General features: G+C 39.8%; 1 protein-coding gene across 1 annotated transcript; it reads right to left on the bottom strand.

Annotated features, from left to right (window-relative positions):
• Positions 1-414: 414 nt before the first annotated feature.
• On the bottom strand, positions 415-18,964 carry LOC103775263 (dynamin-3-like; the record flags this gene model as incomplete). The annotated part of the gene is made up of 4 exons (XM_008942710.1): positions 18,900-18,964; positions 5,691-5,855; positions 1,294-1,520; positions 415-651 (listed from the first exon to the last, which is right to left on the bottom strand). Coding segments are annotated over exons 2-4 (590 nt in total), but the record flags the coding sequence as incomplete, so codon positions are not given.
• Positions 18,965-19,662: the final 698 nt, after the last annotated feature.

The raw sequence follows: 19,662 nt of genomic DNA on the forward strand, positions 1-19,662 counted from the left end.
AAGAGCTGTTACTCCTGATGAGAACTCAGAACAACAAAAGTGGGGAGTTGTTTTACCCCTGCCTCCCTTCTGGTGGAGGGGTAGCTGACCCCTTTCTCTCTCTGTGAACCCCTGTGTCAGTACAACACAACAACAAAACGGATTCTTAATCTAAGAAAATCTAGTGACTTCAAACTGGCAAAAAAAGACTGGAACTTTTTTTTTTTTCCCCTGAAAAAACTTTTCATCTTTCAAAAAGTCATATTTGTGCTAAAAAATGATTCCTCCAAACACCTGTGACTCTCTGCAGGGAACACCAAATTTCGTTACAAGGCTTCCTCAACAACAGTGCTCAACTTTCTGACACAGTGCAGAATATGTGTTATGCTAGAGGGAGAGAACCATGCCCAGCACCAAGAAGATCAAACATCTTACCTTGGAACACTGGGAGGAGCCCGGGTTGGCCGAGAGGGAACCTGAGGAGGTCCGCCAAGGGCATCACCACCACTTGGAAATGGAGGCAGTGGTCCTGGGCGGAATGGGACTGGGGGAGCTCCTGACTGAGGGCCTGGAGATGGGATTGCAGGAGCAGGTCCTCGGCCAGATAAAGGTCTGGTTGGGGGATTGTTTAATGTAGGCCTCCTCTGAGTTGAGGGACTTGGAGGAGGTGATCTAGGGAAATATCAAAGATTTAAGAAGTTTAGTAAAGTGGAGATTTGGCTGTGGGGTTTTAAAATTTAATTTCTTTTATTTTATTATTATTATTATTCAACAGAAATGAAAACCTTGTTTTACACCTACGACAATTCTTTTTTCTTGGCATTTTCTTTTGCTGTCAGTGTCAGAGCATTAGGTGATTACTTAAGTCTCACACTTACCTTTCCCGCAGACAGCATGTCTTACAATAGTCAGAAATAAACATTTGTTTTTACTCTTTGTTCATAAGTAATGGATTTTAATATCAGAGTTCTAATAATGTTCTGCTAAGTGGCTTTTCTAGGACATGGAGCCTGAGATGCTGCATTATTATAACAGATTGCAAGTAGAGGCTGTGGAGGCACAACTGGGGCTGCTATCTGAAGCACTAGACAAGCAATAAATCCACTGGATGGTTTTCTACAAGGCAAATATCCTGTCTGATGTTCACGTATATATCCATAGAATACATGTATGTAGGACACATATTCTCACAAGTGTCATTAAAGACCTGGAGGAGTACCTGCCCAAAAAAGACAGGCAGGGAGGGAGCTAATGATGCCGACAATGTCTGCCTGTCCTAAATTTCACTGCAATACAGATGTGAGGATCCTTTACCTGCGAGCCTGCTGAAGCCAAGAGTCATCTACAGGAGGGGGTGCAGGTGTTGAGACAGTGCTAGTGCTGATATCACCAATGATTGCCAGGGCCTCCTTCAGTGCCTGGTACATGCGGAGCATTTCATCTCGCCTCTGTGCCTGTTCAGCTGACTCCTCCATTAGAGTGTTTTGGTCCTCAGAAGAATACAAGTGGGCCAGGAGCTCTGCGTTGATAAATTCTTTTACCTATTTCATCAGACAAAAAAATCCCACCAAAGAAATAAACAAAACCTATGGAAAATACCATATTGAACAAACACAGCGTCAGATCCATGAAGCCAGAAGACAGACACATCTCAAATGAATTGGTTTCTCCTTCTACTTCACGTCAATTCTACTGGTCATGCAGTTTTTGTTACGTCAGATCAGGGACCAAAAAAATGTTGAACTCAGATTGAGCTGATGGTGCAGCAGCCTCGGGTCTAGCTGTGGTGCAAGGGAAGTCTGGTGCATGCTGGTGGGCAGAGCAGCTGGCATTCTGGTCCAATTCTGAATTGTTGACTGAGAGGTAAATGGCAGCCATTAGCAATACTATTGCATACCAAATTCCCCTGGGAATGGGAATTTTTTGCTTTATGATATCTCTGTCAATTACTTTCTTAGGAACAATTTGCTCTACTGTAGACAGTGTCCTTCATCTCCAGTAACTCTGTCAGACTCTAAATATCCCATCCACATGCATTCAAACTGAAGGGAGAAGTCTCCAAGTAATCCAATTTACTCTATTGATTTCCTGCTCTGCCTGCCCTGATCATGGAAACCTGGACCACATTAAGAGAGATAAAAAGCTAGAGATACTCTGATTAAATAAGACTGTGGTAAACAGACCAACTGCTGACCTACAAATCCTTGAATGTGAGCCTTTTCTTCTTGTTATGATCTATTTCTCACTTGGCTTTTTGCTCTATAAAGCTTTTTTGAGCTAGAGATACTAGCAATAACACATTCCCAAGATTCTGATTACATAAACTCGAGATCCATTTGTGCATGGGTTTGTGCTACGTTAGCAACACTGATTTAAATCCTGACAGTTAGACTAATGCAACATTTCTGTTCAGACAAGGTCAATAAGACCACTCGAACTACACAGGCATGGGACCCTTTAGGGTCACCTAGCAATGGAAAGAAGGCCAGGACAGACCTGACAGGGAAATAAAACTATATTGCCTGGACTTGGCTGTCATTTCCCATTCATGTATGACAGGAGATGCACAAATTCTTAGCAAAGCCTGCAAAAATTTTCCATGAGTCTCATGCTGTTTTCCAGTAGATGGTACTGATCAAGAGCCAGAGTACACTACTTTTCTCATGATTGCCAAAACCTCCACATTAAAAACAGATACCATAGTTAAACACCATCACATTCTACTTGATGAAATGAGCATTTTAATGGCATCACTTCAAAAAAAGAAGTCTTCCTAAAATTAGATTAAGGCCAGAGCTGATTGTAAAGGCATTGTTAAACCACAAATATCTGTTTGAAAAAAAATAATCAGCCTGTGACAATTATCGTGAGAGATCCATCTGCCACTAGCAGGAGACTCAAGTAACTCCCTGAACTCTTCTGGAAGGGGAAGACTGGTGTGTTGGGGACAGTTCTTGGATCAGCCTGCTGCCTTCTGCAATGAGATGAACTGTACTAGACAGAGGGAGGTCTTCCACAACACCCACTTTCTCCAGCTTGGAAAAGGAAGCTAAATTGGCACTTAGACCTTTTCTCCTTTCTAGAAAATAGAAAGACTCACAGGAATGGTTTGAAACGTTTTCCTTCACAAACATCAGACCTGCAGTCAAAGCTGAACCAAACCAAGCATCCAAAACCTGTCTTGTCTCTCTGAAGTAGGGTAAGATGAGCTTACAAATTCATTCATCAGCAGGCAGACTACAAAATTTATCACTGCCTCAAATGCAAACTCAATCCATTCATTGACCTTAAGTTTATTGGTAACAAGTACTTCAGAGTTTTTCTACTCAGCTGAATTAATATCAGCACTGCTTATGGAGTATATGCTGTCCACTGTAAAACCACCCCTCGTGTATAATCTGTGATACCTAAGCACCATGAAATACAAATTCCAAAACGTGTGTTTTGTTTGTGCGTGTTTGAATTGCTAATGGAAATTCAATGCAGTTCTGTGTGGTAAATGTATTTTTTTTCTGAAGGTAATCAACATCCACCCTAAGGGGAGAATAAGGGATGCATTTCGAACACAACAATCCAGGATTAGGCCTCAAAAGATGCTTAGGGACAGCATCTAATTATTTTCTGTACGCTGAGTTTGAATTTGATACCTCCCTTGAATTATATGTGCTCATTTACAGTCCCACAATATGTAAAGCAAGTTCTATGAGGACTTGGAAGGTTACAATTGTCATGGAAACAAACTTCTTGGGATCAGTTTGCTTCCAGAATTTTGGAGGCAACATGAAGGGGTAGCAGAAAGTACAGTATATCCTTGTGAAGGGGGAGGGAGGGTGTTTTCACTTAACTGCTGATTGATGGGTTGGACTTCTGAAGGCTACAAGGAACACACACACAACTTAACAGGACCCACTTTCCATCACAGCTCCACTGTTTTCCAGGTCTTTGCACAACCTTTTGGCATAGCTCGGCAGTCTTAATTCATGCATTTCTTTGTTTTTATTAGCACTGATTTTTTAGCTGTTGTTTCAGATATGGTATTTTACTGCTTATGCTACACAGAAACAAGTGCATTAATGCTTCTAGTCTCACTCTTCACAGCCCTATAAAATGTTCTGATTCTCTGGGACAAATTTAAATTCTAGGATTGCAATGTATGTCTTAGCTCATTGTACCATCCAAACACAGCTATGGACTATGAAATTAGTTAAAAGGTAGATGATATTTTGAGCATGTTGTTTCTGGGTGCCATGGTCAGCCAGCATGGCAGACTTTACCAATGTAACTAACAACTGATAAGACCAAACGTACAAAATCTTATAGTATTCTGCTTCTGAGTAAAACATACTTCAGAGACCCTTAAACTATTCCATATGAGGAAGTGAGTGGCAGAAATTTAATGTAAACTTTCAAAAGGAACTGCTCACTGAACTCTGCAGTTTATGAAATGAGAGCTAAAGACCAGCCCTTTCAAAAGGCACTGAAGCTGTGCTAAGTCAAAGCAGCAAGTTGCTAGCTGTGATCTGAAAAGAGCAGAGAGAACACACCCTATAAAGTCTAGAGCACGTCTGATTTCATTAAAAAAGGGCAATTCCATTGTTCCCGTGCTCTTTTATAAGAGCTCACCCATGACTAGGATCATTATTTGGAGATTGATTCCTCTAAACCTAAAGAAGTTAACTGAGTATCTCTTGCTCTCATGCAAAAATTCTGCTTGTATTATAACATGTACCAGGAAATCCCATTAAAATTTCCTTTCCAATCACCTAACTCTTAAGTGCAACACAAATTCCACAAGGCTAATGAAACCCATTAGAAGAAGGCTAGAGGTGGCTCCAAGTCAAAAGTAAATGCTACTTTCTAACCAGATTTGCCCTATAGCATGTCCTATTTGTAAAGACTGATGGGTTTGTTGACCTCACAGAAAAGGTGCTACCCACCCATAACTAACAGGAGTTGTGCTCTCCATTATTAATTTCTGTGGCAGTATTGGCACTAATATTAACCTTAGCTTTCAACAAGGTCCACCAGAACTCTGCCAGGAAGAAACGTCTGAGATCGCAGTGCCACAGAAAACACTGATATCTAAAAGCCATTTCTTTAATCAAAATATCTTCAGATCTAAGAAAGACACACATAATAAATCAAACAACCACATCTGCTTATCTAAACAACAGTGCCCAAAGCTTCTAGATTTATTCCTTAAAAACGGTAACATGAAAATATAAGGAAAGTCAAATAAAACAGGAACTGCTTTAAGAAACCATAACAAAGGGCTACACACTGAAAACCAAGGAAGCACAGCTCTGCTCTGCTGCTCTCAGAGACTGCTCAGATGGAGCTCCCAACTCCCTTTTTCTGTTATATCAAAAACAAGATGGGGAAAAAAATACCTTTTGTTATTTTAAAAAAAGTGTCTTTTGTATTTTTAAAAATACGTTTAAATAATAATTTATTTTCTGATTAAGATGTAAATGAATTCAATCTTTCACATTTTGAAGCAAGCACTCAAGGCAGCATGCCAACCTTTGAGAATGCTGCAGAACTTTCTACTACCAAGGAAGATTGGAATATTTTGTCTAAGAGTGTGCCACTTACAGGAGCATGTTCCCTTTAGTACATGCTGTTGTTGCTCCTAGATTCAAGAGGCATGTTCGAGGGTAAGGCATTCAACAGACCTGTTAAAATAATTTAGAACCCTGGCTGCTACTTACATTATTGATCATAAGATGCATGATTGTTTTCGGTATCAAATCTCGGATACATTTGTTGATAATAGACATGTAGGAGTCCACAAGATTTCGAATCGTCTCCACCTGTCTCTCCAGCTGCGGGTCCATTGAAAAATTGTCTGCTTGGCCATTCTCCTCATTTTCAGTCTACACAGAAAAAAAAAAAAAAAAAAAAAAAAAAAAAAAAAAAAAAAAAAGTCAAAACTCTCAGACTGCAGTAAACTGGAAATATATTGGGGAAAAAACCTGGAATTAACACTGTAGTAATCCAGCAACGTAACTCACACAAAGAATGTCTAGAGGTTAAAATATGAAGTATTGGCCTCTTTAACATCAGTATCCAGTGTTACAAAATCTGGAGTTTGAGAGGTCAAAGCAATATTAAACACAAGGCATTTTTCACAAAGTGCATTATATATGTCCACACATATTCTGTATTAAAGAAAGCTTTCAAAGATATATGGTGGTAAATGAAACCCCAAGAAATTATCTCAGATCACTTACTGCAATATTTATTATCAAATCTTTTACCATCCAGATTCAGACAGCTTAACCCATGCAAGAAAGAAGCACTATAAGTCTGGATTCTGGATTTTACCTTCCTATGGGTAAAACCATCCTTGATATTTAAGATTGACTCAGCTGTGACAAATTCCACACTTCAGCCTCAAACTTGTTAGATGTGAATAGCACCTATGTAAACAAAGGTTTTATGAAGGATAACAGTAAAAGCATCATTGGTTCCAGTGCTCAAGGCTCAGCATAACATAGGCTGGATTACATATTAGAGGTCTCTTTTGCATTGGACAGAAAAGAACTTCTTTGTATGTAAACAGCTGACCTAATTAAAAAATACCAGGAACTTTAACTGGAAGCTAGAAGGTATGTATTTTGCTTTGGTCTGGCCTGTATAAATATAAGAAAACCTAAAAAAAGAATAGTGGCCTTTTGATGAAAATCAAACTGCTTTCTGAGGCTCAAAGATGCCAAAAGAATAGAATTTCAACCTGGGAAGTACAAAGAACAATGCTCTTTCCCCAAACTGATATATAATACTTCTCCCTGAAAATGCCCACCGAAGCCATATTAGCGTGAACTATAAAATCTAAACCTGTTCTGTTGGTACCTAGCAGCGTAACGTGAAACAGAAAGGACTTGCAAAAAGAAAAAAAACAGTAATGAGCACTAGTTACATACCAGCCAGACCCCTGTCAGCACAACTCCATTTACAGTGTAGCATTTAGCTAAAATTTGCAGATCATTACTGCTCTACATTTACAGATTCCTGGAGCAGCTGAAATCAGTAGCTAATCCATTAGCGAAAGACCATTAGACTTAGATATGCAAACATGTCACCAAAGAGGCTTTTCCCTGCATGAAATCCGTTCTTGATGGGCCAAAAAAGAGATTCCTAGTTTGATCTCCTAGCACAGGGTCTGCTTCTGCTCATGCAGCACTGGTAGACAGACCACTTCGTATTTATTCCTTGTAAACCACAGCTTGGTTAGTCCAGTCTAAATGAAACAGCGATGGTTGTGATTTGTTAAGTTGTAGATTTGTTAAGAAATAAGATCCAGCATATCATTTAGAAGCAAAAATAAATGTTTGTAAAAGAAGTTTCAAAAGTTCACATTATTTTTAAATACAGATGTATTACTAGAAAGCCAGCTAATCTGTGGACTTAAAAGATAATTAGCAGTGCTTCCTAAAAATCTTCGGACTGTGGAAGACACTGAAAGAGCTCTTGATGAAAACAGTGTTTTCAATTCTGTGACACCAGCAGACATTCTACCCTAAAATCCTTAATAATTTTGTTAATAAACTGCATATGCCAAAAAGTTACAGTATGCAGATTCAGTATTTTCCTTAGCCTCCATGTCTGAAAAGAAACTACATGTAATTTTCCTTGTGAAATACCAAATAAATGGAAAATCATACATCTATTATATATCCACAGATTTTAGCCAAATAACTGCAGACTGAATAAAAGCCCTTCCCAGTTCCTCTGCATTTGACTCCTATGCTCTTTCTTTTCTTTTCTGCTGTCTATATAAAGTGCAGTTTGTCCATGTAGGTTTTTTTCTATTCTTTTTTCTTCAACTGTTTAAATTACAGATTGCAATAAGATTCTTAGCTGGCTAAGCAGCAAAGTGACAGATGTTTATCATTATCCTCATCAAGAGAATCTAAAGTAAAAATAGTAATTTGTATCTGATCTTTAAGGCAAAAGGTAACAGTCTGCAAACATTTAACCTTTTATATACAGGCTCATAGGTGATATTTACAGAAAGTGATTAATACTTCAGGAGTCCATCTTTTGTCTGAAACTGTAACAGAGGTGCCTTCATATTGTTGATTTATTTTCTTTGAAATCAAGAAAGATCAATCTTTTATGAGTTTACAATAATTTATTATGAAAGCTTCTGGCCATAGCATTCTTAATGATTTGATGTCTCCATTTCATGCCAGAAACCATCTTGTTTGTATTGCATCATGCACATGGACATTTCTGTGCTCTACAGTACACCTAAAAGCATTATCAGGCTTTCATTTGTGTGCCAACAGCAGCATCTGAGAGAAAGGTTGCCTGGTAAAGCCGAGCGTCACAACAAGACAGAAATGATGTAGCTGCCCTATCCCATCTCCTATTACTCTTTCAAAACAGCTGGTTTTCTCACTGAGCATCACAGTGACTCTGGCTTCAGTGCAAACCACCCCCCAGCCCAAGTCCCCGCCACACTGCATTCTAGAAAGGCTCTTGCAACAAATAAATCCAAAGCAGAACACATAAGAAACCCCTCACTTCTCTCTGACCAGTGCCGAGCAGAGCGTTCACGCTTAACAGAAAAGGAGAACGAAGAAGCTGGAAGCAGGTTTCTGTGCCTCCCTTCCCAGCAGCCAAGGCAGCCACAGTTCCCTTTTAGAGCTTCTCATCCTTGAGCCAGAACTTGCTAGTTCCAATGGCAAGTGTTAGTGACAGCATATGAATGTGGGCTAAATTTTCTTCAGTTGACTCTTGCTTGTTGACAGAAATGGAATATTACTTCAAATGAACAAAACTGCAATTACATTAGGAACTTTTGTAAGCCTCCAGCAAAAGAAACTATGGAAGAATCTAAAGCACTAAAAACCAGGTAAAGAAAATTGGGTTCAACTTGGAAAACTCAAATTCAGGATATCTGATGAAAATACATCAAAGCTGCAGAGAAACAATAGGTGAAAAAAATACAGACAAAGGAAAAGTAACGTGGAAGCCATGATGGTGCTATCATTTATATACAGACAGCCACAGAGATAAGGTCCTTCTCTTCAACCTTCTCTGCACTTTAAAAGAATGAAAATAGTATCTATTCCTTATGCTCTGCAGCAGGTCTCACCTGCCTTTCATAAGGTGCTTTGTGATCCTTGCATGTATAAGTGCTAGCGAAAACAGTATGCATCATTGCCACAGTTCTACCTTTCCTGCATTTAGATGCCTTCTGTACAAGGAATGGATTAAGGATTAAAGTGTAATACAAGAGAAGACTAAAAACTGCATGCAAAATCCAAACCACTTAGGTTTGTGGGAATTTTACTGCTGGCTGCAATAGGAATAGGATTTCACCATACACACACATTTCTATCAGGAAAGCTGGGGGGGAAGGGTAATAAAGAATAGTACTTCAGAATAGCATTATAATTTTCCTGACTGTGGGAATTATAAGCATGTTGAACAATGTCCCAAGAAAAATTCAGGAAAAGCCTTCTGAAATTCACAACAAAACTGGGTAACATGCTGAAAAGAGTCCTGAGTTGGCCACACAGAGAGTGCAATACTTCTAATTTCCATGATTTCATTACATTCAGGGCAGCTGCCAGCGTATTTAAGAATGTCTTGTATAACATTCCTGATGTCAGTTCCAAGAAGGAGCATTTGTCTAGCATTTTCATTAGTGTAGTGCATCAACCAATTTTCTGTAATCAAAAAGGCATTATTTTAAAAACGATGAGAGGAAGCAGACTGGAAGGTGACTGACTAAAGGGTAAAAGCCAAAGCAGCACCAAAGCATTGCTCTGTATGCTAAGAAATAAGTCTATGGCTGCAGTAAGAAACCAATCATTTAAAAGCTGCTTTCAGATCTTCCATTTACAGATGAAAGTTTGTAACAACCACTATAACCTGAAAATGAACAATTCCCTCCAGATTCTATTTATATGTTAATTCACAGATGATGAATATATAATCTATTTTCTCTATTCCTGTCCAAGTAAGGGTTTTCTTTAATGCCCCTACAGTCAGCACAGTGCAGCACGTTGCACCCGCTTGCTTTTTCTGAAATCTTTACAACCCAATTCTTGATATTTTCTCTTCATTGCTGTTTGATGCTGTACGTGTAATTTAGCTAAGATATTCTCAGCTGTACATAGCGTCCCTTTTGCCAGAGGACTGCTGAAACCACATGATGGCTTCATACAGTGAGGTTTTCTTACTGGAAGGAACCACAAGTAAATGACAATACATTACTTTTGTGTATTTACAACAAAGCAAGCAGCAGAAAAGAACACTTCCCGGGTAGCTTGGAAGCTGTCCTTTTCCCTCACAGAGGGTGACTTTGCCACTCTCTTCCATGCTTTCAGCATCTTCTGACTTTGTACTGCTGTTGCCTTTACTGAGCCACCCACAGCCTGCCCCTTGCAGCTCCTATGCTTTCATTAGAAGCACTGAACTGCTTTAAGCAGAGGTTATGATCCAGCTTTCCCTTGTCCACACAATCTCTCTCACCTCATATCCACACAGAAGAAAGGTATACCCTATCTCAATTTGACTCAAAAGCATTTAACTCTGCGGATTAAACAATCATCTGCTTAGGTTCTTTTTTTGTGGTTGCAGACACCGTATAGTACAGACCATTAGCTAAAACCTTCTGCTGAATCCACACACTGCTCCTCAGATACCTGCATAGCTTCAACCATCCCAAACATTCAAAACCTACGTTAGGCTCTCTCCCTGCCTTTTTCAATCAAGAAGCTGATTCAGAACTACAAGATAGAAAGGAATGATGTATTACTAGAACTCTGACACATTTGGAGTTACTTTTGTCTTAATAGTTCCTAACAGGCTGACAACTGTCACATCAGATCAACCCAATCTCCTCTTAAAGCAAGACTGCAGATCTTACAGGTAAAGTATTAACATTAAATGCCACATATTTCAGGCTTCAGTAAAGGTTTTTGACACAATCTCAAGTGACATTTTCATAGAGAGGTGAGCTCTCCTTGCAGTTATTGGCTGCTCATTTCCATAGAAAAGCTGCCAATGGCTCACGATCAAACCAGAAAACCCCATCAAGGGGACTCATATGGACTGTATTTTTTGATGTGTTTATTAATGCCTTAATGCTCAGGATGGTGGATTTATAGCCTGTGCTTATGACAGATAAGAAGACATTGGAAGGGGATGTGAATAGATTAGATGACAGGACCAGAGCTCACAATGATCTGGAGAAACAGTTTAAAAATAGTAGATGAAAGATATTATGAATAGAAAATATTTGACATGGGCAGGAATAAATCAGTTAGAAACATACAGGAAACAATACATATTAGCCAACAATGTTTTGCTATTATTAAATCAGTACAAGAATTGTGCATCCAGTTCTGAGTATCACACTACCAGAAATCTGTGGCACATTGAGAGTGCTTAGAGGAAATAATTGAAGAAGTTGTTCAGTGCTCTGCAAAACACTACCTGAAAGCAAAAGCTAAGATCAGTTGGGACTGATGAACATAAAAGAAATCACCTATGAAAGGGAGAGATGAGTGTCTTTGCAAATAAGAGAAGATGTCAAACAACTATCTGGAAAGTGTTACACGATAAGTACAAAAAAGCACAGAAATAGATGGAGTAGCAGAGTTGCAGTATCTCCACCGCAGACTAGAACAACACCCCTCAGAAATGGTGTAGGTATAGAGATCCTGCCTTGAGGCAGGGGAAAGAAGTAGACAACCTCTTGCAGCCCTTCCATCCAGTGAATGATACTGGATGCAAAGTGGCAAGAAATTATGAGCTGACAACTCTGCAACAAAAAGAAAAAAAGGTGTTTCTAAAAATATTTTTAAAAAATACATATACCTTCTACTTCTCTCTTTGTTCTATGCAAAAGTCAAGTAAAAAATAAAACATCGCTGCGAATAGTCATCACCCCTCAAAGAATCTGTACTCCAGTTTCACCATTTGCTGCCATGTACATCTCTCACACAAAGGACTTTTACATAACCCTCCCTGCGCTGCAAGTTTTGATTCAAGGCCAACAGCTGCTTCATGCCTTTCAGAACAGACTGCTGGACAAGCAAAAGCAGAAAGAGGCTGGCATAAAGAAAACAGCACCTTTGTTTATAAAACAAATACTACTTTGGAATTTGCAAACTTTTCAGTCAAAGAATTTCCTTGTCATAACAACACATGAAGTATCCCATATTTATAAGACCACATTAGAAAAAGAAATCTAGGATGTGAGATACTATTAGTGAGACATTTGCCATTATTTCAGTGTAGAAGGAGGTAAATGAATATTGGGAAGGTTCTAATAGTGGTGAGTTACCCTGGAATTCAAGTCATGATGAAGACTCGAAATGTGATGATTAGCCCAGAAGATGTTCAGGCTGGAAATTATTGTGCATTTGTTACTAAATGCATGAAACACATTCCCAGAGACAACAGCCTGATCCAGCAGTGGACATTAGTTGTGAAGGGAACAAGATCATTTGCTGTGAAAGGAGGTAATCAATGGGTGGAGGCCTGAACCGGACATCAGAGGATTAAAGGATTAAAGCTACTGGCTGTGGTATGCAGTTCCCCGAAGAAGGAAAAAATAGAAACCTTGGAGCTTCTACCAAAGATGAAGAAAACAGAAAGCAGAAGAATTAGTCATCCATGATGATGATCAAAAGGATTAAGAGTCATCATCAAGACTGCAATAACACCTTGCTTTTCATCTGTGTTATTTACCTCCTTAGCAAAACTTTTTCAGAATAAATGTTGGCAGAACTGGTCACTACTGCGGATTACTACTTAGTAGTAACCATGCAACAGAAGGTCACTAACAAAATTTTCCTTATTCCAGCAACACTCCACAAGACTCAGGTGAAGGATTCTTTTAGAGACAAGGAATTGCCTTGGTTTATGAGATTAAAATGAGGCAAATGTGTGCTCAGTGCATGGACGGTGGCTTGATGAAGGCAAATCTTTGGTGAAGAAAAACACATTGCCCAAGATTACATATTTAAAGATTAGCTTACAACTTCATGTGTCTCCATATATGAAGACTTGTGTGTTTTTCACAAAATGTGATCCTTTTAGAGAAAGGCACCCAGAATAAAGAATAAAAATCACAATTCCATTTTTCCTAGATCCTGTACTGAATTTCTGTTCCATAGTCCCCTTCATTTCTTCCAGCTGAGACGGTAACTTTTTGGTACTTACCAGACTGGTTTAAAGAAACTGAAATACAGGAGGAGAAGGGCAGTGAGCATATCTGTGTGTGTGCTGGGAGGGACGGACTTGGAGGAGGCCTTGTGTTGGGGGAGCTCTGTACAGCGTCCAGTGCAGGGGCTCTACAAGTTACAGCCTTGTCTTTTAGTTAATCTAACGCAACATGTCACCTACAACTGCACTCTTTTCCATAATTGATGATGTCTAGGAAAATATGCTGAAATTCTCTTCTGATAAGCACCTAGACAAACTTGATGTTTCCTCTCCAAGACACAAAAGAGGACATTAAACTGTTTTCACCCCCACATCCCTCGAGCCATGAGAAGTACCAGATCTGTCTCTGCTGGGCCAGACTAAGCCCTGGTTCACCACAAACTCAGTGCAGTACCAACAAATGATCTCTATAGTAAATGATGCAAATAAGAAATGTCAGCATGTTCCAAAATTCTTCACTTAATCTTATTGCCAGTTGTATAGTCTAGATAATCAGTAAATAAATCCCTCTAACTTTGCTCAAATCCTTAGGGGCTGAGTGCACAGAGAGCACTTTGAAATTCATTCTCATTAACCTTCCCATCTCTAAACAAAGTAATTTCCTACTTTTCTTAGCATCTGATTTTTCCACTGGCCTCTGCAACACCTGATTTAGCAGCAGTGATTTCTCACTTGTGATTTCTGTCTTGAACTGGCATTGTTCTTTCGCCTCACATATATGCTTGCTAGAATAGCACAAATCAGCAAGATTTAAAACCTCCCATTCTCAAGTTTGAAGCCCCTAAAGGGAAAATGCAGTTGTGATGCCAAGGAACACAGTCGTACATTATTTGACTTTTCCTCAGCCAGGCTGACAGCAGAGGTGGAGGGAGGGAGGAAGGAAAGAGGAAGGGAGAGGAAGATGGCATTTTAATAGCACCCACACTGATTTCACACAGTGGGATCACTGTGCTCCAGAGCGGCACCATTTCCTTTCCCCTTTGCCTCACATTCAGCCAATAGTACTAAGCCAGGCTCTATGGGAAGGATTCTTAATCTTTTTCTCCCAGCATGGATTGCATCTTAGCACAGAAATCCATCTTGTGGACACCACCCCTCACAGGATAGCTGGCTAGCCCACCATTTACCCTGACTTTTGACAGACTATTACCTTGCACGCCAAGTCTTGCACAGACCACCCCCACCCGCATCCCAGATGTGACTAAATGGGCCAACATTCCTGCCACAACAATATGGATTATTCTCCCATCTCTTACCCTAGTTCTCTTAGTCTCTGTAGCACCCACAGTAATTGCTTATCTGAAAAAAAAATACTAACAGGAATGTAGTTAATACAATTTAGCAAGTGGATACACAAGAACCGCCAGCATCTTATGTCGATAAATCTACCTAGTATAAATCTACCATTGAGGCGCTGGAGTGGGCCCAGAGAAGGGCAATGAGGCTGGTGAGAGAGCTGGAAAACATGCCTTATGAGGAGCAGCTGAAAGAACTGGGGTTGTTTAACCTAGAGAAGAGAAGACTTAGAGACCTTATTGCTCTCTACAACTACCTAAAAGGAGGTTGTAGCGAGGCTGGTGTTGTTCTCTTCTCCCAAATTACTGATGATAGGATGACGAGAAATGGCCTCAAGTTGTGCCAGGGAAGATTTCGATTATATATTAGGAAGAATTTCTTCACTGAGAGAGCGGTTAGACACTGGAATGTGGTGGAGTCACCATCCCTGGACGTGTTCAAAAGGCGGGTAGATGAGGCACTTGAGGCTATGATCTAGTGTTTAGGGAAATGCTGGGACGAAGGTTGGACTTGATGATCCTGGAGGTCCTTTCCAACCATGGTGATTCTGTGATTCTACCTTTGCAGATGTTAGTCATACGCCAAATATAACTTGGCCAGAGCTCTCATCAAAACATTTCATTTGATAATTTAGGTTCTAAGACTCAAAGGTCTCATACACATTAATGGGTTTTCCATAACGCCTCCATCAGACAGAGTGACAGTGATCTAAAAATTCTGGCAGGAACTCTTACTCTAGTAGAGTGTCAATGATCACCACCATCCATACTCCCCATTTAAGAGCTCCTTTAACTTTGCAAGCAAAAATTTGAGCTGCAACATTCCTGTAGCAGAAAAGCCTCAAAACAGATCAGAAGAATTTGAAAACGTCGAAGTGTAACAAATATTGCTAAACGAAAGAAATTCATCCATCCAGGAGTATTTTGGATTTATTCCACAAGAACAGAAATTGAAAATTATTTCATAAAATTATTTTCAGGGGAAGAAATGAGTCGTAAGCGATTATGCTTCACAAAATCCTGGAGTAAATGCAATTAGATACTGCTTTATGACATGGCTTCCATTTTGTATAAATATGCCAAAACCCTTCTAAGTATTCTACAAAACCAGTAGGATATGAATGGCATTTTTTTTCCCCTCCCTCAAATAAAAGCAAATTGTATTAAGAGACAGTGAGGTTCTGGTAAGTTAATACACATGTCTGTAAGCAACAAACAAACACTTCATGTTATAGGACCACATGCTTGTTGTCACAAACCAAAATGAAACTATAAAGTGCAAACCTTAAGTCACTCTGACACCCTCTCTATTGGGAAGTTAACAGACATTAGTGACTCGCACGCTACCCACGGTGCATGGCAGACACAATATGGAGTTTACCTTTGCAGTTAAGAACACCCGGGTTTATCGTTGCCACAAACAACCCTAACCTCACAATTCAGTTGGATATTTTTGCAAATTATCTTTTTTAATGCCCTCTGCCATTTTCAGTTCAAAGGACTGATTTTTATTTCTCCCTTCTGTTCCTGGTCAGCAGCAAAAGGTAGAGTCAAGACTCATCTGACATCTCTCATTTTTCAGCTCTTGCACAGCAACATACTATCAGGGAACCTTGTCTTTGTCATAGCATGATGAAAATGCAAACTTCACTCAGATAGGGAACAGTAGCTTGCACACACACTCCCAAGGATTAGAACTGTTTCGCAAGAAAAGAACTCTTCTCAAGAAGAGGAAAATCTGCCACACCGTTAGGGCTAGCCCCTCTCTTTTTAGAGGGCTTATGCCTGCTGAGAAAAGCTGGGCAGCAAGAGAAGTGGTTTAACATATCATCCCAATGACTGAATGTCTCACAGTGCAGTCACAAATACAAAAATTTCACTCGTCCTTCCCTATGGTTCTATTTTAAAATGTTCTCTATAATAAAATTACTGTGAGACAGCTAAATCCAAGGGCAGGCATGGAACTTGAACCCATGGCCTTCTGGCTTAGAGGTGAGACTATTTCTAACTGAGCCAAAGTGACACATACATAATATGCTTTCAAGGTTTTTAGAGAGCTCTGTCATGATTTAAAAACACTAAGTCTTTGTGGTACAAACCACAGCGCAGGAAAGAACTGGGGCTCCCTTTCTACTGCTAATTTTAGCCAATGAATTGTTTATAATCTCCTGCAAAAAACAAAGTCTTATTCTGCCTTAAGCTAAGAAAGAACAGCCTTTCAAAACTGATTCTTAATAATAGTGTTCCCCTGCTAGATGGGATGCAGGCAGGTTCCAAAATTGTGTCACAATATATGAAGTGATAAAATGAGGATGGGTGAGCTATTTTTAAACACACTCAAAGACTTTGAGGTCAAAATCCCTGAATTTATAGCCTTATGGCCACATTAAGACTCATGGATTATTAAGACCTGCATGGTGAGATTCAAATATAATTCCATCTGAAACACCCTCTGGCTTCAGAGCATGTGTTCTCTACCAGTCTGCCTGCCAAACTGGAGTGCCCCCAGGGAGCTACCTTTAAGCACAGATTATATCCCTACTGTAGAGAGGCATTAAAGAGACAAAGGGGATGAGAAACTTCCATCCCAGCATATTCCCTCCTTCTCTTTTCCCAAGACATTTGGCAAGTGAGAGGCCTACCTTTCCAGATGGGCTGGAAGTGAGTGGGTTATAGAAAGAGTTTGAGGAGTTTTAGGCAAAAGCACATAACTGCTACTTACTTTACCCAGTCTGAAAAGCTAACACAGCCTCAGGCCCTGGGGATATTCCCTCCCTAAAGTCCTCTTTCCCGTTTGAAGAGGGCAGACAGGGACTTGCTGCTTGGGACAGGATGGAGAGCTGCTGCCCAGTAACATTCAGCCAGGTTTAAACAGAAGTGATCCTGCCCAGTCCTGCATGTTTTCTCCCCCGCCACAGCAAGAGAGGCTTTGCAACACTTTCTGAAACATATCTTAGACTTTAGAAAACCCACATTTACAACAAAATAATTGTTCTGCTCATGGAAACAAACCATATACAGGCATCACCCAGTTCTGGAGCGCCCATTACAAGAAAGATATGGAAGTGCTGGAATGTGTCCAAAGAAGGGCCACAAGGATGATCTGAGGGATGGAGCACCTCCCCTATGAAGACAGACTGAGAGAGTTGGGGCTGTGCAGTCTGGAGAAGAGAAGGCTCTGAGGTGACCTTATTGTGGCCTTCCAGTAACTCAAGGGGGCCTATAGGAAAGCTGGGGAGAGACTTTTTAGGATGTTGGGTAGTGACAAGCCTAGGGGGAATGGGGCAAAACTAGAAGTAGGTAGATATAGATTAGACATTAGGAAGAAGTTCTTCACCATGAGGGTGGTGAGACACTGGAACAGGTTGTCCAGGGAGGTGGTAGAAGCCCCATCCCTGGATGTTTTTAAGGCCAGGCTGGATGGAGCTCTGAGCAACCTGATCTAGTGGGAGATGCCGCTGCCTATGACAGGGGGGTTGGAACTAGATGATCTTTCAGGTCCTTTCCAACCCTGACAATTCTATGATTCTATGATCACCTGGGAAGGAACTGGAACTGCCTTTGTCCCCACAAGCACCCAAATCAATGGCAGCAAAGGCTTTAAGGCTCTGAGGACACAATGATTTGCACCATTTACATTGTTCATTTTGTAACTGAGGTGAAGTTTTATGAGAAGTCATTGCACAGAGATGAGCTAGTTTTTTTTTTAAAGTCCAGACAATAGTTAGAAATGTAAGAAGAAGACAATAGGCTCTAGCACTATTTTCAGGTGAGTGGATTTATTTGTCAACTTCTGCAATTGCATTTACCCAAGCATCACCTAAACTTGTCATTCTTTCCATTTGTATTTCCATGCACTGGCATGTAAAATAAAATACTAATGAGCTGTAGATGGATAAAGTAAAAACACTAGCCAAAACAAAATTCAGACCTTTTCTAGTTTCCTTATGGAATTATAAAGAAATAAAACCACACAACATGCACAAAACAAAAGCCTTGTAAAAAAAAAAAAAAAGTTTAGTACAAAATGCCTAGTGAGCAGTTGAAAACATAATCCAGTGTTTTTGGCTTTGTTAGTAATTAACATAAACATTTTGATCAAAAGTAGTTACTGGAATGGGTTAGGTTTTATACCTATCAAAAGACTACGATGCACTTATTAGAGGGTCTCCCACTTGGAGCAATGCTGAACAGATCCATGTCCCTTACTTAGGCATTTTGCAGGTATTTTATATTTTTACAAATCCATGGTATTAGACCATCCTCTAAGCATTAAAGACTCATTCTTTCAAAATTTCCCTGCCTTGGTCTGAAAATCTTTACTATTACAATAGCATTGTGGTGAGTTCTGAAACAGTTTTTCTACACAAGGTCAAAAGATATCATTCTTTTACAGCTAGAGATGCCCATGACTTACCTGTGAACTATTACTTTTAGGAGTTGAGCTTTATTTATCTCCAGCTGCAGTCACTAGGAATCTTCCTCCTAGAATCCACTGGCATTTACTTGGACTACAAGAACAGTTTCCTTACATTTCAGGAGTGGCAAAATGAGTTTTAAAGCTTTTCCTACAGGTGTCCTTTGTGAGTTTGATTTTCAGGCACACAGAATTCCTGAACTCTGCTCTGTACCACAAATCATCCTTCAGCTACATCCTGTACTCCTGCATCCCACTCTGCTCCCAGTGAAGCCCCTGGCAAAATTCCCACTGAGTTTAACAATTCTGTCCTATTCCCCCCAATCCCTAACCAAGGTTAATTTCTTTTCTCCAAGTATAAACAGAAATCAGCAGGTAAAACAGTTTTGTCTAATGTGGCACTAAGGCTGTGGAATTTACTCCCATGTGAGAATGGCACAATAAAGTCATTTGTTTAAAAGTAAATTGAAAACATTCCAGCCCTCTCAGGCTTATGACTATTAGCTTTAGTTTCTGCACAGCACTGTAGAATGTCTGCCATCAAAGACACTTTGTACATTGCACTGAACTTGTATTGGACTCTGTTAGCGGACTATTAATCACAGCGAACAAAGATCCCATGCAAACACAAAAAGTACTGATTTTTCACATGTTCTGCATAGACTAGAAAAGGTTAACAGCACAGTTTTCTGGATACTACACATTTTGAGACATGAAGTGTTGACAAGGCATCTGAGAGGGTGCAGATTTTTCAGTTGATAATTACATATTCCACAT

This window comes from Merops nubicus, unplaced genomic scaffold (genome assembly GCF_000691845.1).
Source record: "Merops nubicus isolate BGI_N331 unplaced genomic scaffold, ASM69184v1 scaffold20886, whole genome shotgun sequence".
In the NCBI taxonomy this organism is placed as follows: Eukaryota; Metazoa; Chordata; class Aves; order Coraciiformes; family Meropidae; genus Merops; species Merops nubicus.